Source organism: Antechinus flavipes, chromosome 2 (assembly GCF_016432865.1).
Source record: "Antechinus flavipes isolate AdamAnt ecotype Samford, QLD, Australia chromosome 2, AdamAnt_v2, whole genome shotgun sequence".
In the NCBI taxonomy this organism is placed as follows: domain Eukaryota; kingdom Metazoa; phylum Chordata; class Mammalia; order Dasyuromorphia; family Dasyuridae; genus Antechinus; species Antechinus flavipes.
The window spans coordinates 641552647-641567051 of record NC_067399.1 but is presented as its reverse complement, the minus strand read 5'-3'; the positions used below and the strand labels follow the sequence as shown (position 1 = coordinate 641567051).

Here is a 14405-nt window from a genome sequence, read left to right as displayed (position 1 = left end):
TTTTTTTTTTTTTCCCTTTTCACCTTCAGTGCCCAACTGTATTTGGGACAAAGTAGCAGCTTAACTATACTTTTTAATAGTTTAGTTGAGTCTTACTAGCTGACCCCAGGGAGTCTATGACCTCAAATGCCCTCTCTCTTTAACTGCTTGATGTTTTTCTTGAGTCACATTGATGCTCTCTTGGGTAGATCGACGCAGGATCTCCCCTTCCAGGAACATCCTAGCCCCATAGGTGGATGGATGGTACCCAGGGGACTACTCTCCAGGCAGCTGCTCAGACCCAGGCTTCCTGGGAAATGCCACACCGGAGCCATACTCAGTTTGGAAAATCAGCATTTCATCATTTCTCTTCCTGGGACCATCCAGAACTTAACATATCCTGCCCTTCTTTTGCCCTCCTTTCTGGATAGAATTACATTAAAGTCAGCATTATATGTCAGTAACCTGGATGAAGTACTAGATGCCCTGCCCGAGTTACATCTCTGACTTCTCATTCGTCCCTCACAGGTTGCCATGAGGCTGAAAAGAGATAATATATGTAAAATGCTCTGAAAGCCTTAAAATCTCATGAAACAATCCACTCTTAGAGGCAGCGTGATGAGGTAAATTGCTTTCTGGATTTGGAGTCATAAAGAACTGGATTCAGAGTCAGCCTCGGAACTAAATAACACTGGGCAAGTCACTTCATTTCTAAGTGCCGAGGCAATGTCCAAAGATTCATCTGTTATTATTCAGTTGTGTCTGCCTCTTCCTGACTTCATCTGGGGTTTTCATGGCAAAGACACTAGAGTGATTTGCTATTTCCTTCTCTGGCCCATTTTACAAAGGAGGAAACTGAGGCACACAGGCCAAAAAGGCTTGCCCAGGGTATCTGAGGCAGCATTTGAACTCAGGGAGATGAACTCCACCTCAGTCTAGAACTAAGACAAGAGACAAAATTATTTTCTAGTCCACCTGGGAAACACTCCCATTTACCATGTAAAGCCTAAAGAAAGACTCTATCTTCTTCCTCTCTTTCTAGGAGAATCGGAGGAATTTAGGAGGAAACTGATTTTAACGGCACTACCTAGCTGCCCAGGATTGATCTCCTTAACCATGAAGAGGCTGTGATCTGGGGAGATGGAGATCCCACACCAGTTTTCCTCCAGAAGAAATCACAGATCTCTCACATGATGGCTTTATCTTTGTATCTCTAGCTCCTTGCATATATGAAGTCCTTAATGAGTATTGGCTGAGTGGAATTGAATTGAGATGGGGATTGAGGTTCTGGGAATGGCTGGTGATAAAACCTAAGATAATTGAGTCCTTTTTTATCAATAATATCTTTTAATAGGGGCTTAAGGTCAACTAGGATGAAGGGTCCTGGTTGTCTCACTCCCCCCTAAAATATTTGTAACACTTCTCACTATCTCCATGTAAATGAGGACCATTCCAAAACAACTTTTCTTTCACCTAGATTTTTTTTAGATTCGATTTAGTCTTTAATAAGAAGTAAACTCTCCTAATTGACAGTGGGAAGGGGTTGGGAATGGGGGGGATGCTGAGTATGGTTGAATATTGGTTGAATAAATGTGTAAGGTAGTACTGACTGATATAAGAACATTTAGAACTGAGCAAAAGTGGAATCATTGGCAAGAAGTTCCCTCTTCCTGGAAGTTTCCAAGAAGAGGCTGGAGAACTACTCATCAGAGACACTAAGAGAGCTCTGTTCAGGTACAGGTTGAACTAGCTGCTTCCCTTCCAGCTCAGAGACTCCGTCCCCATTGCCTCAAGGTAAAATAGAAATGGGCAACTCATTCAATTGGATGAGTGAGAAGATTAAGGGACATGTTGCTGAGACTTCATGTTGAGAGAAATGATTGTTTTTCTATTTTATTATTAACTAAATGAGGACTGAGGATCAGTCCTCATTTAGGGACCAGTTCTTATAGATCAGTCAGCCTCAAAAGGACAAGGCTAATGATGAGATTGGCTTACTTCTCCAGAGAACAATTTCCTCAATCTTAGTTTTAAGTTCTCTCTCCCAACCCCTCAGCCCCCATTAGGAGAGTTATTAAAGAGTAAATCGAATCTAAAAAAATCTAGACGAATTCCAGTCCTGAAAGCATTAGGCTCAACCCCTTGAAATCCTTACCCCCCAACCCCATCGTTCAGTTGGAGCATCTAAGTGGAGATGGATTTTACCAAGTGCTGGACTTTCACCATCGGAGTCATGTTCTCAGCAGGAAGAGCTGAAGACTTTTAGCCGACTTCCCATTAAAATGTCTATACTTTTATTAATTGTTCACCAATCAAGAATGATTTTCACCTCACAGGGGAAAATCCTTTTCCAAAAGTATTTAAGCACTGAGTGAGTCCATGTCTTGGTTTTTGGTCCAAGAGAAAACACTGATCATCAACTTATTATTTGCTAGCTTAATTAATAAATGGATTATTAATTACCAGGAACTCTGTCTCTTGGGCTTTTCATTCCTCTCAGTTCCCATAAAGCTTGGAGCAAAGAGAAAATCACTCATTGGGAGACACTGCCTGGACTAGATCTCCCAAAAGGCTGTGAGTGGTGATGGAATTAAAAGAGATCTCTGGTGAGGAATGAAGAGGAAGGAAGTGATCCCCATGGGGTGGATCCAAGAAAGTGAGCAGCACAAGCACTCCTAGGGGTATTTAGAAATAGAACTATGATGGAGAGACCAGTGGAGCAAAATGGCCCCATGTCTAAGACATGGACTCATCACTGGCCCATGATGCTCCAGAACTGAGACAAAGATTCTCTATTTCACCACAAAATTATTGGCAGATGACAATACCCACTCCATTGGCTGTATGAAGCCCAAAGAAAGACTTCTTTCTAGGAGAATCAGAGGCATTAAGGGGAAAACTGATTTTAATTTCTCTGGAGGAACAAGAGATGAAGCTACTTAGTCATAGAATGTTTTTAACACTGGATTTTTTTCATTATTAGCAGCATTTATTAATTATACATTGTTTGTCTTTTGTATGGCTTAGTACATAGCAAACAATTGGATGGGACAGCAGAGACTACTTCGAACAAATAGAAGAGGCGCCTTTCTGCGACATTTCCACTGTTTAGTTATTGCCATTTTGTTCCCCTAAGGGAAAGGATGAGAGGGGGGTGAGGGGAAGCCACAAGGAAGCAGGAGATTGATTCTTTTTCTGACCCCAAATTCTACAGTGCCCCAGCAGGACCTACACACGCGGTTCTGGTGTAGACATGAGGAGGCCGGCCATTGGTTTTTGAGTGAGAACAGACCATTCCTAGCTGGCAGATCCATCAGACCCATTTCTGTAGCTGACTGCCCGTTTAGAGGGTCAGCCAAAGCATGGGCTGGGGGTGGGAGGACGAGGTCTGCAAAGGGAAGAAGGGAGAACAGCAGCCTTCTTCTCAATCCCCACCTTTGGCCGCAATCCTGATTTGTATGTTAGTTTGCATGAGATCCCCGTAAGGCTCAAATATACAAATATTTCCTAGAAGCCACTGTTCTTCCAGGTTCCTTCCATCAAAACTAAGATTTTTGCCTCAATGGAGAACAATCCGTTTGTTTATTTCGTTCCTAAAATCTTCCTTAGTAGATAGGTTGGGAAATAATATCCCCATTTGACAGCTGAGAAAACTGAAACGCAGGAAGTGAAGAGACTTGTCCAATATAAAACATGGTAATGGCTGGAACATGGATAGTCAAAAACTCCTTTGGGCAAGGAAGTGGTGAGGTTAAGAAAGGTCTTTGGGGGGTGGTCCTGACCTGGAAGTAGACCCCCACCCCTCGGCACCTCTTTGACCGTGTTCTGCCAGTCAAAAACCAGACACAGGTAAATAAATAGTCTGTTTATTAGTAATGTTATTAAAGTGCATCAAGAGGAGATAGCAGACCCAAGATTGCCAGATTCCGGGGCCTGGGCCCATAGGGCACAGAGGAAGAAAGTTGCCTGGGCTTGCTACTGAAATGGTAGACCAAGGGCACTGGGAGCCCCTACTCCAGCGCCCCGGGGAGCTCCAGCCTTCGCAGCCCCAGGGAGAGCTCCTTCTGGGATTCACAGTTTATCCTAAATTATAATATGACCTGAGCTGAAGGCATGAACCCGGATGGAAGCACAGCCCTTGGGGAGGGGACAACAGAGGGGATTAGAATGGGACGCCCCCTTCTCACCCCCAACCCTCAACTCCAAAGGCCAGCTCTAGAGGCCCAGGCCCTCACTACCCATGAGGGCCAAACCCCTTCTAAATGAACACCTTGAAATTTGGACCAGTTATGTTCCTTCATTCTCGTCCCACCCCCCACCCCCAACCTTTCCCCTCCAAATAATTTCCTCAACTCCCAAGTCACGGGGAATACCTGCCCTATGACCGCCGTTCCGGGGGGACTCCCGAGCTGGGTTGCTTGGTCTCTCCCACCGGGCCTGGGGCTCCCTGGGGATGGGGACTGTCTCCCGCGCTTAGTCCTGCCTTCCCTAGCCCTGAGTCTGACCTCCCTCCTGGCCCTTCGGGGCTCCCGAGGTCAGGCTCCGGGGAGTCCTCCCCAGGTCCTCCAGGACCTCAGCAGACAGTGCTCCTCCTCTGTCCCCACCCCCTCCCGCCCGCCCTCTCCCCCTAAACTAAACTTTCTCCGGATTATGTTTCCAACCCCAGGTGCCCTCGGCCGGGCCACCTAACCCCCCTCCCCCCACCCTGCCCATCATTGTTGAAGTTTCATTTGGATGCAGTTGGAAGTTGTCAAACTTAAAATAAGCTAAACAAATATAAATAAAATCCCTTCCGGGAGGAAAGGAAACTTCCCTAGATAAACATGCAAGCTTCAGAGGGCCCTCCCCTCCCCACCAAAAGGGGAGGGGACCAGCCGGGCGCGCCAGCTTGCCCCGGGCCTCCCCCGGGGAGAGGGGCCTGCCCGAGGATGGGGCGGACGGAGCAGAGTCCAGCTCTGGCAGCTCGGGCCCAGGAGGACCTCGGAGGTAGCCGAGCCCGGGGGCCGGGGCTCCGACGGGAGGGGGCGGCCGCCCCGCTCCTTCCGGCCCTTGCCCTCCCGCCCCTCACCCACCCACACCCAATGCATAGTCAACAGAGTTTCCAAGTAAGATTCACCTTTGGCAAGCTCTTCCCTTTGGCCCCAGAAGGAGAACCCTCGGCTCTGCGCCAGAGTCGGCTCCTTCCCCGCCATGCTGCTCCGGTGGGTGCCGCCCCTTTCCACCCCCGGGACCCCCAGAGGGCGGCTCTCCGGGAGCAACCGGCTCTGCTCTTAACCGCCCTCACAGGGAGGAGGCCCCAGAGTCCGTCCCCACCCCCGGGACGCCCCCTCCTTCCCTGACGAGCGCCCCGGGCATCCAAGAGCAGCCTCTCGGTGTCCCCGACCCCTCCCCCACCCCGCGCCCCCCAAGCAGACCTATGGCTCAGAAATGTTCGTTCCCCTGAAGAAAGTGGGGGAGAAGCTCTGTGCTCCCCCAGCCCGCGGCCCCAGGGGGAAAGGCAAGGCTCGGGCCTGGGGCGGGGGGAGGGGCGCTGGGGAGGGGGGCAGAGGGCGTCTCCCGGAAGTGGCAGAAGAGGAAGGAGCAAGCCACAGAGCCCCGCGCCCTGAGGAGGAGGAGGGTCCGCGTGGGGTCCTTAGTGAGCCAGCAGGGCGGCTGCCAGCGGGAGCAGGAGGCCGGGGAGCAGCGCGGCGGCGCGGCCCATCAGCAGGTGCTCGGCCGTGGCTTCCCGGCGCAGCTCCCACTCCACGGCCACGCGGCTGTAGGTGCCCTCCTCGGCCTGGCAGCGGTACAGGCCGTACTGCTCGTCCGTGAGCTTCTCGATGAACAGGATGCAGTCCGAGCTCTGCCAGCCGGGCTCGCAGCGGTGCAGCTTCTTGTCCCCGTGGTGCCACGAGTACGTGGCGTGGTGCGACTCCACGGGGCACGTCAGGTAGTAGCGGGAGTTCCGGGCCAGGATGACGCTCTGCGCCTTGTTCGGGTCCTTCTCTGCAGGGGGAACGTCCCCATTACCCGCGGCCCGGGGTTGTGAGGGCGCCCCCTTCTGTCCGACCACCTGGGGGGGCGCTCTCTAAGCGCCGAGCCGCACGGCCCGCCCTGCGGCCTTCCCTGCGGCCTTCCCTGCGGCCTTCCCTGCGGCCTTCCCTGCGGCCTTCCCTGCGGCCTTCCCTGCGGCCTTCCCAGGCTCCCTCAGGCGGGCCGGAGACCCGGAGATCCTTCCGCGGGGCACCAATGAGACCGAGGCTGGGAGGGCTTCGGGCTGGGGGCCCGGGCTGGACGTGCAAAGGCCTGGTGGGCCCGGCCCGAGGGTCAGCCCTCACACACTCACACTCACACTGACACACACACACACTGACACTGACACACACACACACTGACACACACACTCACTGACACACTCAGACACACTGACACACTCACACTGACACACACACACACACACACACACACACACACTCTCTCTCTCTCTCTCTCTCTCTCACACACACACACACACACACACACACACACACACACGGGCTGCCGCAGGGCAGGCTGGGGCTCCCACCCCTTGTGTCCAGGTCAGCCTCCCTGGGACTCGGCCCAAACGCCCGGCCCACCCCTGGGCTCCATGGGCCGTCTCCCCCAGGGTCAGACCTGTGCCCCGCTGTGTCCCTGCACCAATGCAGAGCAAGCCCCTAAATGCTTTCCTTTCACCCATCCATCCCCAGCGGGACCCCCAGGACCCCTCCCAACTTACCCGGCTTGGAGGAAGGACATTCCGTGTGAGGCTCGTTGGGACCCAGAGCCTGTAACAGAGGCCTAGAGAGCGGATGGTACAAGGGTCACACAAGCAGGAAGGGAGGGGGGGATTCCCGGCGCCCGCCCCAGGCCTCCCCTCTCTCCCAAGGCTCCCTCCCTCCGAGCCCCTGTGAGACCCCAACAGCACCCTGAGGGTCTCAGAGAGGCGTGAGGGCCGCTGAGCGGCCAGTGACCGGCCAGTCCCTCCCGGAGGGCTCGGACTGCCACAGCTGGCCCCTCCACTAAGTGTGTCTCTCCGCCGCTAACAGATTATTTTTTTTGGGGGGGGGGACAACGCCAATAAGAAAACTCCTTCCTGCGATGTAGATCAGCCCGCTTTCTGCAGCTCAGAGCCCAGGAAGCTGCCCCAGGCGCAGAGAAGGAAAAGAGCTTCCCCGGAGCATCGGGACCAGGATCAGCGGGCAAAGCTTTGGGGCCAGTTCTCTGCCTACCAGGCTACACTGCCTCTTTGTGCCCGAGACTGAAGCAAAAAAAAACAGGACAAACCAGTCCTTGCCTTGAGGCATTCCCATTCTAATTCATTTTCTGTTTCTCATTAATTAACAAAAAAAAGATTCATTTTTTAAAAAATCCTTTGTTTTTTGGACTTGTTTCCACATAGGCTAAAAAAAATCATGTTAAAAATTCTTTGTTCTTTGGGATGGCTGGAGAGGAGGAGGGGAGAGGATTCTGAGAAAACGCAGGGGGTCTTACAAACAAAAGCTAGAAATGAAAGTCGTTTTAAGAAAGAGGATTCATAATTCCTGGAACGGCCATCTCCCAGAGCAGGCTGTGTCCGCGTGCAAGAGACTGCAAGTATCCCTGCGGCTGGTGGTTAATGGTCCGAAGGAGGGGCCCGGGGGCCGTACCCACCCTTTATACTTGTAGATGGAGACGCACTGGCCGTGGGTGTCGTCCCAGCCGCAGTAGGGATCCCGCGCCATCAGGCAGCCCTGGCAGCCCCCCCGGTACTCGCTGCAGAGGTCCAGGGGCACCTGGCTGACCTCCCACTGAGAGTTCACGTACAGTTTCATCTGAAAGAGGAAGAAGGCCCCGGGTCAGGGCTCTCCAGCAGCCCCTGGGGAGCGGGGAAGGGGGGGACCCACAGCACAGCCCGGGGCCTCACCGTCACGTTGTCCAGGGCCATGGACTGGATGGTGGCCGGGTGGTGACGGAAGGGCTGGATTTCCATGATGTTAAAGGCACCAGAGGCTGACTCCACCACCTTGTGGATCGTTCCTTTGTCTGTAGAGAGAAGTGGGGTGGGGGGGAAAGGGCGACCAGGGAAGAAGGGGGAGAAACGGAGGGAAAGGGAGGGAAGAGAGAAGGAGAGAGGGTGAATTAGGGGAAAGCGTCTGCATCCTGGAGACTCTGAGCCCTAACACCCTCTGCTCTATCTTAGGCTAATCCTGCGTGGCTCGGGCCAGGAGCCAGTGTGGAAGAACAGCAGGAGCGGGGAAGGGAGGCAAAGGGAAAAGAGCCCTTCTCTCTGGGCTGCCCAGGTCACAGGCCTGGGGGCGGTAGCAGTTGGGGCCTGGAGTGAGGAGGGGGACCCTGCCTCCGGGACCTCCCCCCAGAGGGCCTTTCAGAGGCCAGGGAGGCTGAGCTGGGCGAAGGTGGGAGGGAGCGATGGCAAAAAGCTCGGGTCCAGAACGAGGCTCCTAGCTGGGGCCGGGACTGACGGAGCCATAAACTGCCCACCATCTCTCGGGGCACCGGCGAGGGACGCTGGGAAGCTCCCAACCTCGGCCCAGAACCGGCTCCAATCCAAGATCAGCCGCTTACTGCGCCATATCCCTGGGCAGGTGAAGGGACTTGGGCCTCGGTAATCAGGGCAATGACTAATTAAGGCCATTCCCTCCAGGTCTGGGGAAGGCCCAGCAGGAACGCAGGGTCCGTTTCTAGGCAGGAAGGACAGGCTGGAACGGTTCCAGGAGGAGGGGACGGGAGAACATGGCCCCCGCCGAAGGAGTCTGGCCCAGTTGGAAGGGAAGGGGATGGGGAAGGCCGGGGCAGGAGAGCGATCTTCACAAAGATAGGAAAGATGGGCCGTGTGTTCCATTCTCCAGAGGCCAGAGCTAGGACTAAGGGGTAAAAAGAACAAAGTTCCTAACCACAAAATCAAAAATGGAATGGGTTGATCTGGAAGGGAGTGAGCTTTCCATCGCTGGACGTATTCAAGCAGACACTTAACCACTTCTCTGCTTCCTATATGGTTTGGAAAGTCTCTTTCAGCTTCGAAAGTCTGTAATTCTCTAGTAGCTGGTCAAAGGCTCTGACCTCTCTTTTGGAGAGAGGGGAAGGTAAAGAAGGGAGGGAGAAAAATTTGGAACATAAAGTCTTACAAAAACAAATGCTGAAAACTATATGTGTATTTGGAAAAAAACAAAATTTGGGGGAAAATTGGAAAAAAAACTTTTTAAAAATTAAATCCTTATCTTAATTCCTAATTCTTAATTCTCCATCTGTAGGAGAAAGGCCTAATTCTTAAAGGGGATGTAGAAAGCCACAGAAAGAAACTAGTTAGCTTAAAACAAGGGTGGGTAGAATGAAGAAAGGACTACCCGCTGGATTTGGATTCAGGAGGATCTAGGCTAAAATTCCACTGTAGCCTTAAGGTCCTATATTTCTGTGTGCCTCAGTTTCTCTGCAAAATGGAAGGTGGAGAGGTGCTGATGGTCTCTGAAGTCTCTTCCAGGTCTAAATCTATCATTCTGATACCAACTTCTTCCCGCGTCTGGGTCCAGGATGTTCTCAGTAATAGAGCTCAGGGAATCATTGTGACAGAATGGGAATACTAGATTTCAAATCAAAGAGGCCAGTTCTGATCCCCATTCTCTATTTAACTACCTCAGCTTAGCTTAATTTCCATGACTTTCACTTTTCTCATGACAAATAAAGAGATTGGACTAGATAAGTTCAAGGCTATTTTCAGTTCAAATCCAACGAACCTAAAGAAAGACCATCAGGTTTCAGGTCGGTAGCAATAATCTGCCCCTCTCTCTCATTTAAAAAATGAGGAAATTGGGACCCCCAAGATGCTTGAGATCAGCCATGAGTTAATACAGAACCAGGAATAGAATCCACTCCACTCTCTATGACCCAGTATGTCAGAGCAGAACAAACTGCTGGAGATCACCTTGGCCACCCCTCTGCGTCCAGGCCATCTGCCCTACTTTCCTAACAGTCCTGTTTTCTCTGTCTACCTCACCCTAAAACAATGTCCCTCCCCGCTCTCTCCAGGAGCCTGCTTCCCTCTCCCAGCCTGAAATAACCTCTGAGAGGCTGATGACTTCTCCATTTGATCCGCATTGATCTACGCTGGCCCAATGGCCAACCTTTGGAACTGAAAAAGGGGAAGTCAGAGCCGAAAGGGGGGATGTTGTGGAAAGCAGCAGGCAGGCGGGCTGGGGAGGGCTGCCAGGACCAGGAGCTCAGGACCATCCGAGGCCATCCAGAGCACGTCAACATGGAGGGCTGGAAAGCTCATTACATACTCCACAGGAACTCCAAGCCCAATTAAGCTGATTTCCCCATTAAAATTGTACCCAACAGCAACATTGTGTGATGATCAGCTCTGATCTCTTCAACAATACAATGACCTAAGACAGTTCCAAAAGACGCGTGATGGAAAATGCTATCCACATCCAGAGAAAGAATTATGGAGTCTGAATACAAAGCAAGCATGCGACTTTACTTTTTTTTTTCTTTCCCATGATTTTCCCTTTTGCCCTGATTCTTCTTTCACAACATGGATAATATGGAAATATTCTTGACATGATTTTACATGTATTAGCTATATCAGATTGCTCTCTAGGGGAGTAGGGAGGGAAGGAAGAAAGGGGAAAAAATGAAAATCAAAATCATATAAAAGTCAACATTGAAAAATTTTTCTACGATATTGTATGAGGATATATTTTGATGGAAGTGGATTTCTTTGACAAAGAAACCTGAGTTTCAATTGATAAACGATGGACAAAAGCAGCTACACCCAAAGAAAGAACACTGGGAAACGAATGTGAACTATCTGCATTTTTGTTTTTCTTCCCGGGTTATTTATACCTTCTGAATCCAATTCTCCCTATGCAACGAGAGAACTGTTCGGTTCTGCAAACATATATTGTATCTAGGATATACTGCAACATATCCAACATATAAAGGACTGCTTGCCATCTAGGGGAGGGGGTGGAGGGAGGGAGGGAAAAAAATCGGAACAGAAACGAGTGTCAATATAAAGTAATTATTAAATAAAAATTAAAAAAGAAAAAAGAAAAAATGAAAAATTTTTCTAAAAATTTAAGAATGATGAGAAATGGAAAGAAAAGACCGTATTCAGGGCAGGTGTGGATCAAGCTGGTAGGATAAAAAATTGGGACAAGCAAGACCTAGGAGAAGACCAGAAATCAAGCTATTTTGCCCACAATGGAAGAAATCACCTTAGGAAACCAGGTTGGGAAGCTGGAAGCATTCAAGTCCTAAGCTCTGAGTTGGGGGCAGAAAGGGAGTGGAGACCTCAGGTTTCATGCAGCAGTGTCCCGATTTCCTTTTAGAATGACGGAATTCCCAAGTTAAAAGGGACCATGAATGTTTGCTGCATTGCATTGTTTGGGGCTGAACTGAATCAAAATCACAGAACCGTGATATCTGAAGGATACCCTAGAGAACAGGAATCTGAAACTGTGGGTTGAAATCTCAGCTCTGCCTCTGACTTGGTAACCCACAGGGTGAGGGTTTGGCTTTCAAAGAGTCCCTGTACAAAGGTTCGCCTCTTTCACCTGGAGCAATCATCAGCTACAAAAAATGCACAGCCTCTCTCTAATTACTCCAGAGTTTCGAAGCAGCCTCTGTACTACTCCCCTCCTATGCGGTTCCCCACCTCCCTGTTTTTGACAAGCAGCTCCCAGGTCTGAATTGTTTTCCCTCCCTATCTGTGTCTCTGGGAACGACTAGAATCCTTCAAGGGCTCATCAGCTCATGCTTCCTGGCATTTTTGCTCTCCTCCTTCCTCAAATTACTCTGTATTTACTTTAAATTATTTTATTTTTATTTATCTGTATTTGTGCTATTTCCCTCCAATACAATGAAAGCTCCTCAAGAGCCAGAATATATATATTTTTAACATCCTTATAACCTTGGTACCATACACAGTACCTGGTTCATAGTAGGCTGTAAATGCCTATAAATGGAACTGAATTGAACTGAAATTATATATATATATATATATATATATATATTTTTTTTTTTTTTTTGCAGTGGGAGTCTGCCCTGATTCTTCCTGCAGCAGGTTCAACCCTGGATGGACACAAAAATAAATCATTCTTATCACTCAGTCATGCTCCCTTCACAGTCTTCAAGGGGACTTCAAGGTCTTGACATCTGTCCTCTTTTTCTCCAACAAACTGACTTCAAGCCCCCTGGTATTTAATTGCCACGGGGCTTCCAGCTGCTCTGGTCCATAGAATCTTAGACTTCTAAAATATTCAAACCTAGAATTCTGGAGTGATCTGGAAGAGATCGTCAGAAACTGTCTCACGATGTAAAGTATGTTGGATTTGGAAGCAAGAGAAGGCGAGTTTGAGCCGAACTCCATTGCTGACTAGCTCAGTGACTTTGCCAGGTCTTTGAAGGTGTCTCATCATTTTAAAATTAGAGTGTTTTGCTATAATCCCCCATTTTTCAGATCAGGAAACTGAGGCCCTCAGCTGGTCATGGCCTTGTCTAAGGTCACACAGCTGCCCAGACTCTGTCTCCAGTCCTCAGTCACCACATCACTACCCGCCAGGAGCCAGTCTACAAGATCTCCTTCTTTTGTTTCCTTTGGAGGCCTTTGAATTCTGGTGGGGGCTCAGGGTCAGGAAGGGCACTGGCTATTCTGGTCAAACTCTCTTGTGTCCGCTGGACTGGCCTTGTCCAAGAAAGACTCCAATTCCCCTGAAAGGCTTGTTTTCCAGGAGGCTAAACAATAGCCCCCCTGAGTGGTCCTGGATTTCCTGGCCACTATGGAGAGAGAACTTTGAGGTTTGTAAATAGGAGGAAATCTGACAATGTCCCAGTTGAAACAATCCCACTAAATGTAAAAATAAGTTTCGTTATAAAAATAAACTTTCCGCAGAGGCCTACATCCAACTGAAACTCTTTAGTTACCTAAGGGAAATTCTGTCCTAAGGGCTGGGGGTGGAGAGGGGAGACAAAGGAGACTCTAGTCATAGGCTTCTTTCTCCTAAATTCAACAAGCTCTTATTGATTGCCTCCAATGTGCCAAGCACTGTGCTAAACCCTCAAGATAAAACGAAACAAATTCTAGCTTCCAAGGAAAGCTTCTGTTCAAGGGAAACAACAGGGACACAGTTAAGCAAATACTCCAACTACTGCCTCTAAAATTCCTCTGTTTAGCTTTTAAATCTGCACAATCTAACTCCAACCTACTTTCCCAGTCTCAGTGGACATTAGTCCTTTGAAGGGTACAAACAAAGGGACCTTCTCTCTGCTTCTGATTCATCCTACTCCTTTATCTCCATTCCTTCCACCCCTGGCCCCCACCCTGAGCCTGGATGGCATTCTCTCTCCTTACCTTCACCCTTTCCCTTCAAGAAACTTCTCAGGTACCATCTTGTGCATCATCTCCCCTATAACTAAGGCACTCTCTGCCAAACTACCCGGGCATATGTCTTTATTGACCTTATATTATTGCTGGAACTATTTTTATATGTATTTGCTTTCCTTATTCAAATATAAATGGCTTGTGAATACGTATTGCTTAATTCTTTGTACTTGTATCCCTAGTGTCTAATCACTGTGATAATTAATTTAATTTTAATGTTTGTGGCATTTATTAAATTTATTGGTTTAATTATTTATCATTGAATTTATTAAATGCATTATTAACTGTTTGGTGATTGTTTATTAGGGAAGGAATACAACAACAGGGAAAATCAGGAAATATCTCTTCTGGGAGGTGATACTTAAAAAGAATTGGGGATTCCAAGTAGAAGTACAAAGGAAGAGCATTCTGTATATAAGGAACAAAGAACCAGGACAAGATTACGGCCAGAAGAATTAATGTCCCGTAAAGGGAACTACATGGAGGCTATTTCGGTTGGTGGAGGAAGGGAAAAAGAAGTACACAGAGAGGAAGCATTATCGTTACTCCCTCTCTGGGGAAAGAGACAATATGGATTTGTCCTTTGTCAAAGACAGGAAGAGTCCTAGCAGCAAGCTAGATGTACCCCCTTACTCCTCCACCCTAGACCTTGAGTCCCCAGAGCCTAAGGTAGGGACAGTTGGCTCTCCTCCCAAACCAAACTCTGTCCTATCGCCACCCCAACCTTCTGGCCAAACTCTGTCCCACCATCACCCCAACCTTCTGGCCAAACTCTGTCCCACCATCACTCCAACCTACTGACCAAACTCTGTCCCACCATCACCCCAACCTACTGACCAAACTCTGTCCCACCATCACCCCAACCTTCTGACCAAACTCTGTCACCCCAGTGTTCTGACCTCTGGAGGGGGAAACTAGTTTAGCACAAGCTGTTGACCTGGGCTGTTCTTCCATAGAAACATGGCAGAAGAGATCTGTCAACAAATATTCATTAAGTGATTACTGTGTGGACTTAGTGTCTATCTGCTTAAGCTCTCTAGAACTTTCA

General features: G+C 49.3%; 1 protein-coding gene across 1 annotated transcript in view; it reads right to left on the bottom strand.

Annotated features, from left to right (window-relative positions):
• Nucleotides 1-3829: 3829 nt before the first annotated feature.
• The window catches only part of SEMA7A (semaphorin 7A (John Milton Hagen blood group)), a 63374-nt gene continuing 52798 nt past the window's right edge, over nucleotides 3830-14405 (bottom strand). The window contains exons 11-14 of the mRNA XM_051982254.1: nucleotides 7883-8001; nucleotides 7630-7790; nucleotides 6716-6777; nucleotides 3830-5964 (exon numbers count right to left, since the gene is read on the bottom strand). Of these exons, the coding sequence (XP_051838214.1) occupies nucleotides 5612-5964; nucleotides 6716-6777; nucleotides 7630-7790; nucleotides 7883-8001 (695 nt within the window). The 3' untranslated portion in view covers nucleotides 3830-5611. The remainder of the gene's footprint in view (nucleotides 5965-6715; nucleotides 6778-7629; nucleotides 7791-7882; nucleotides 8002-14405) is intronic.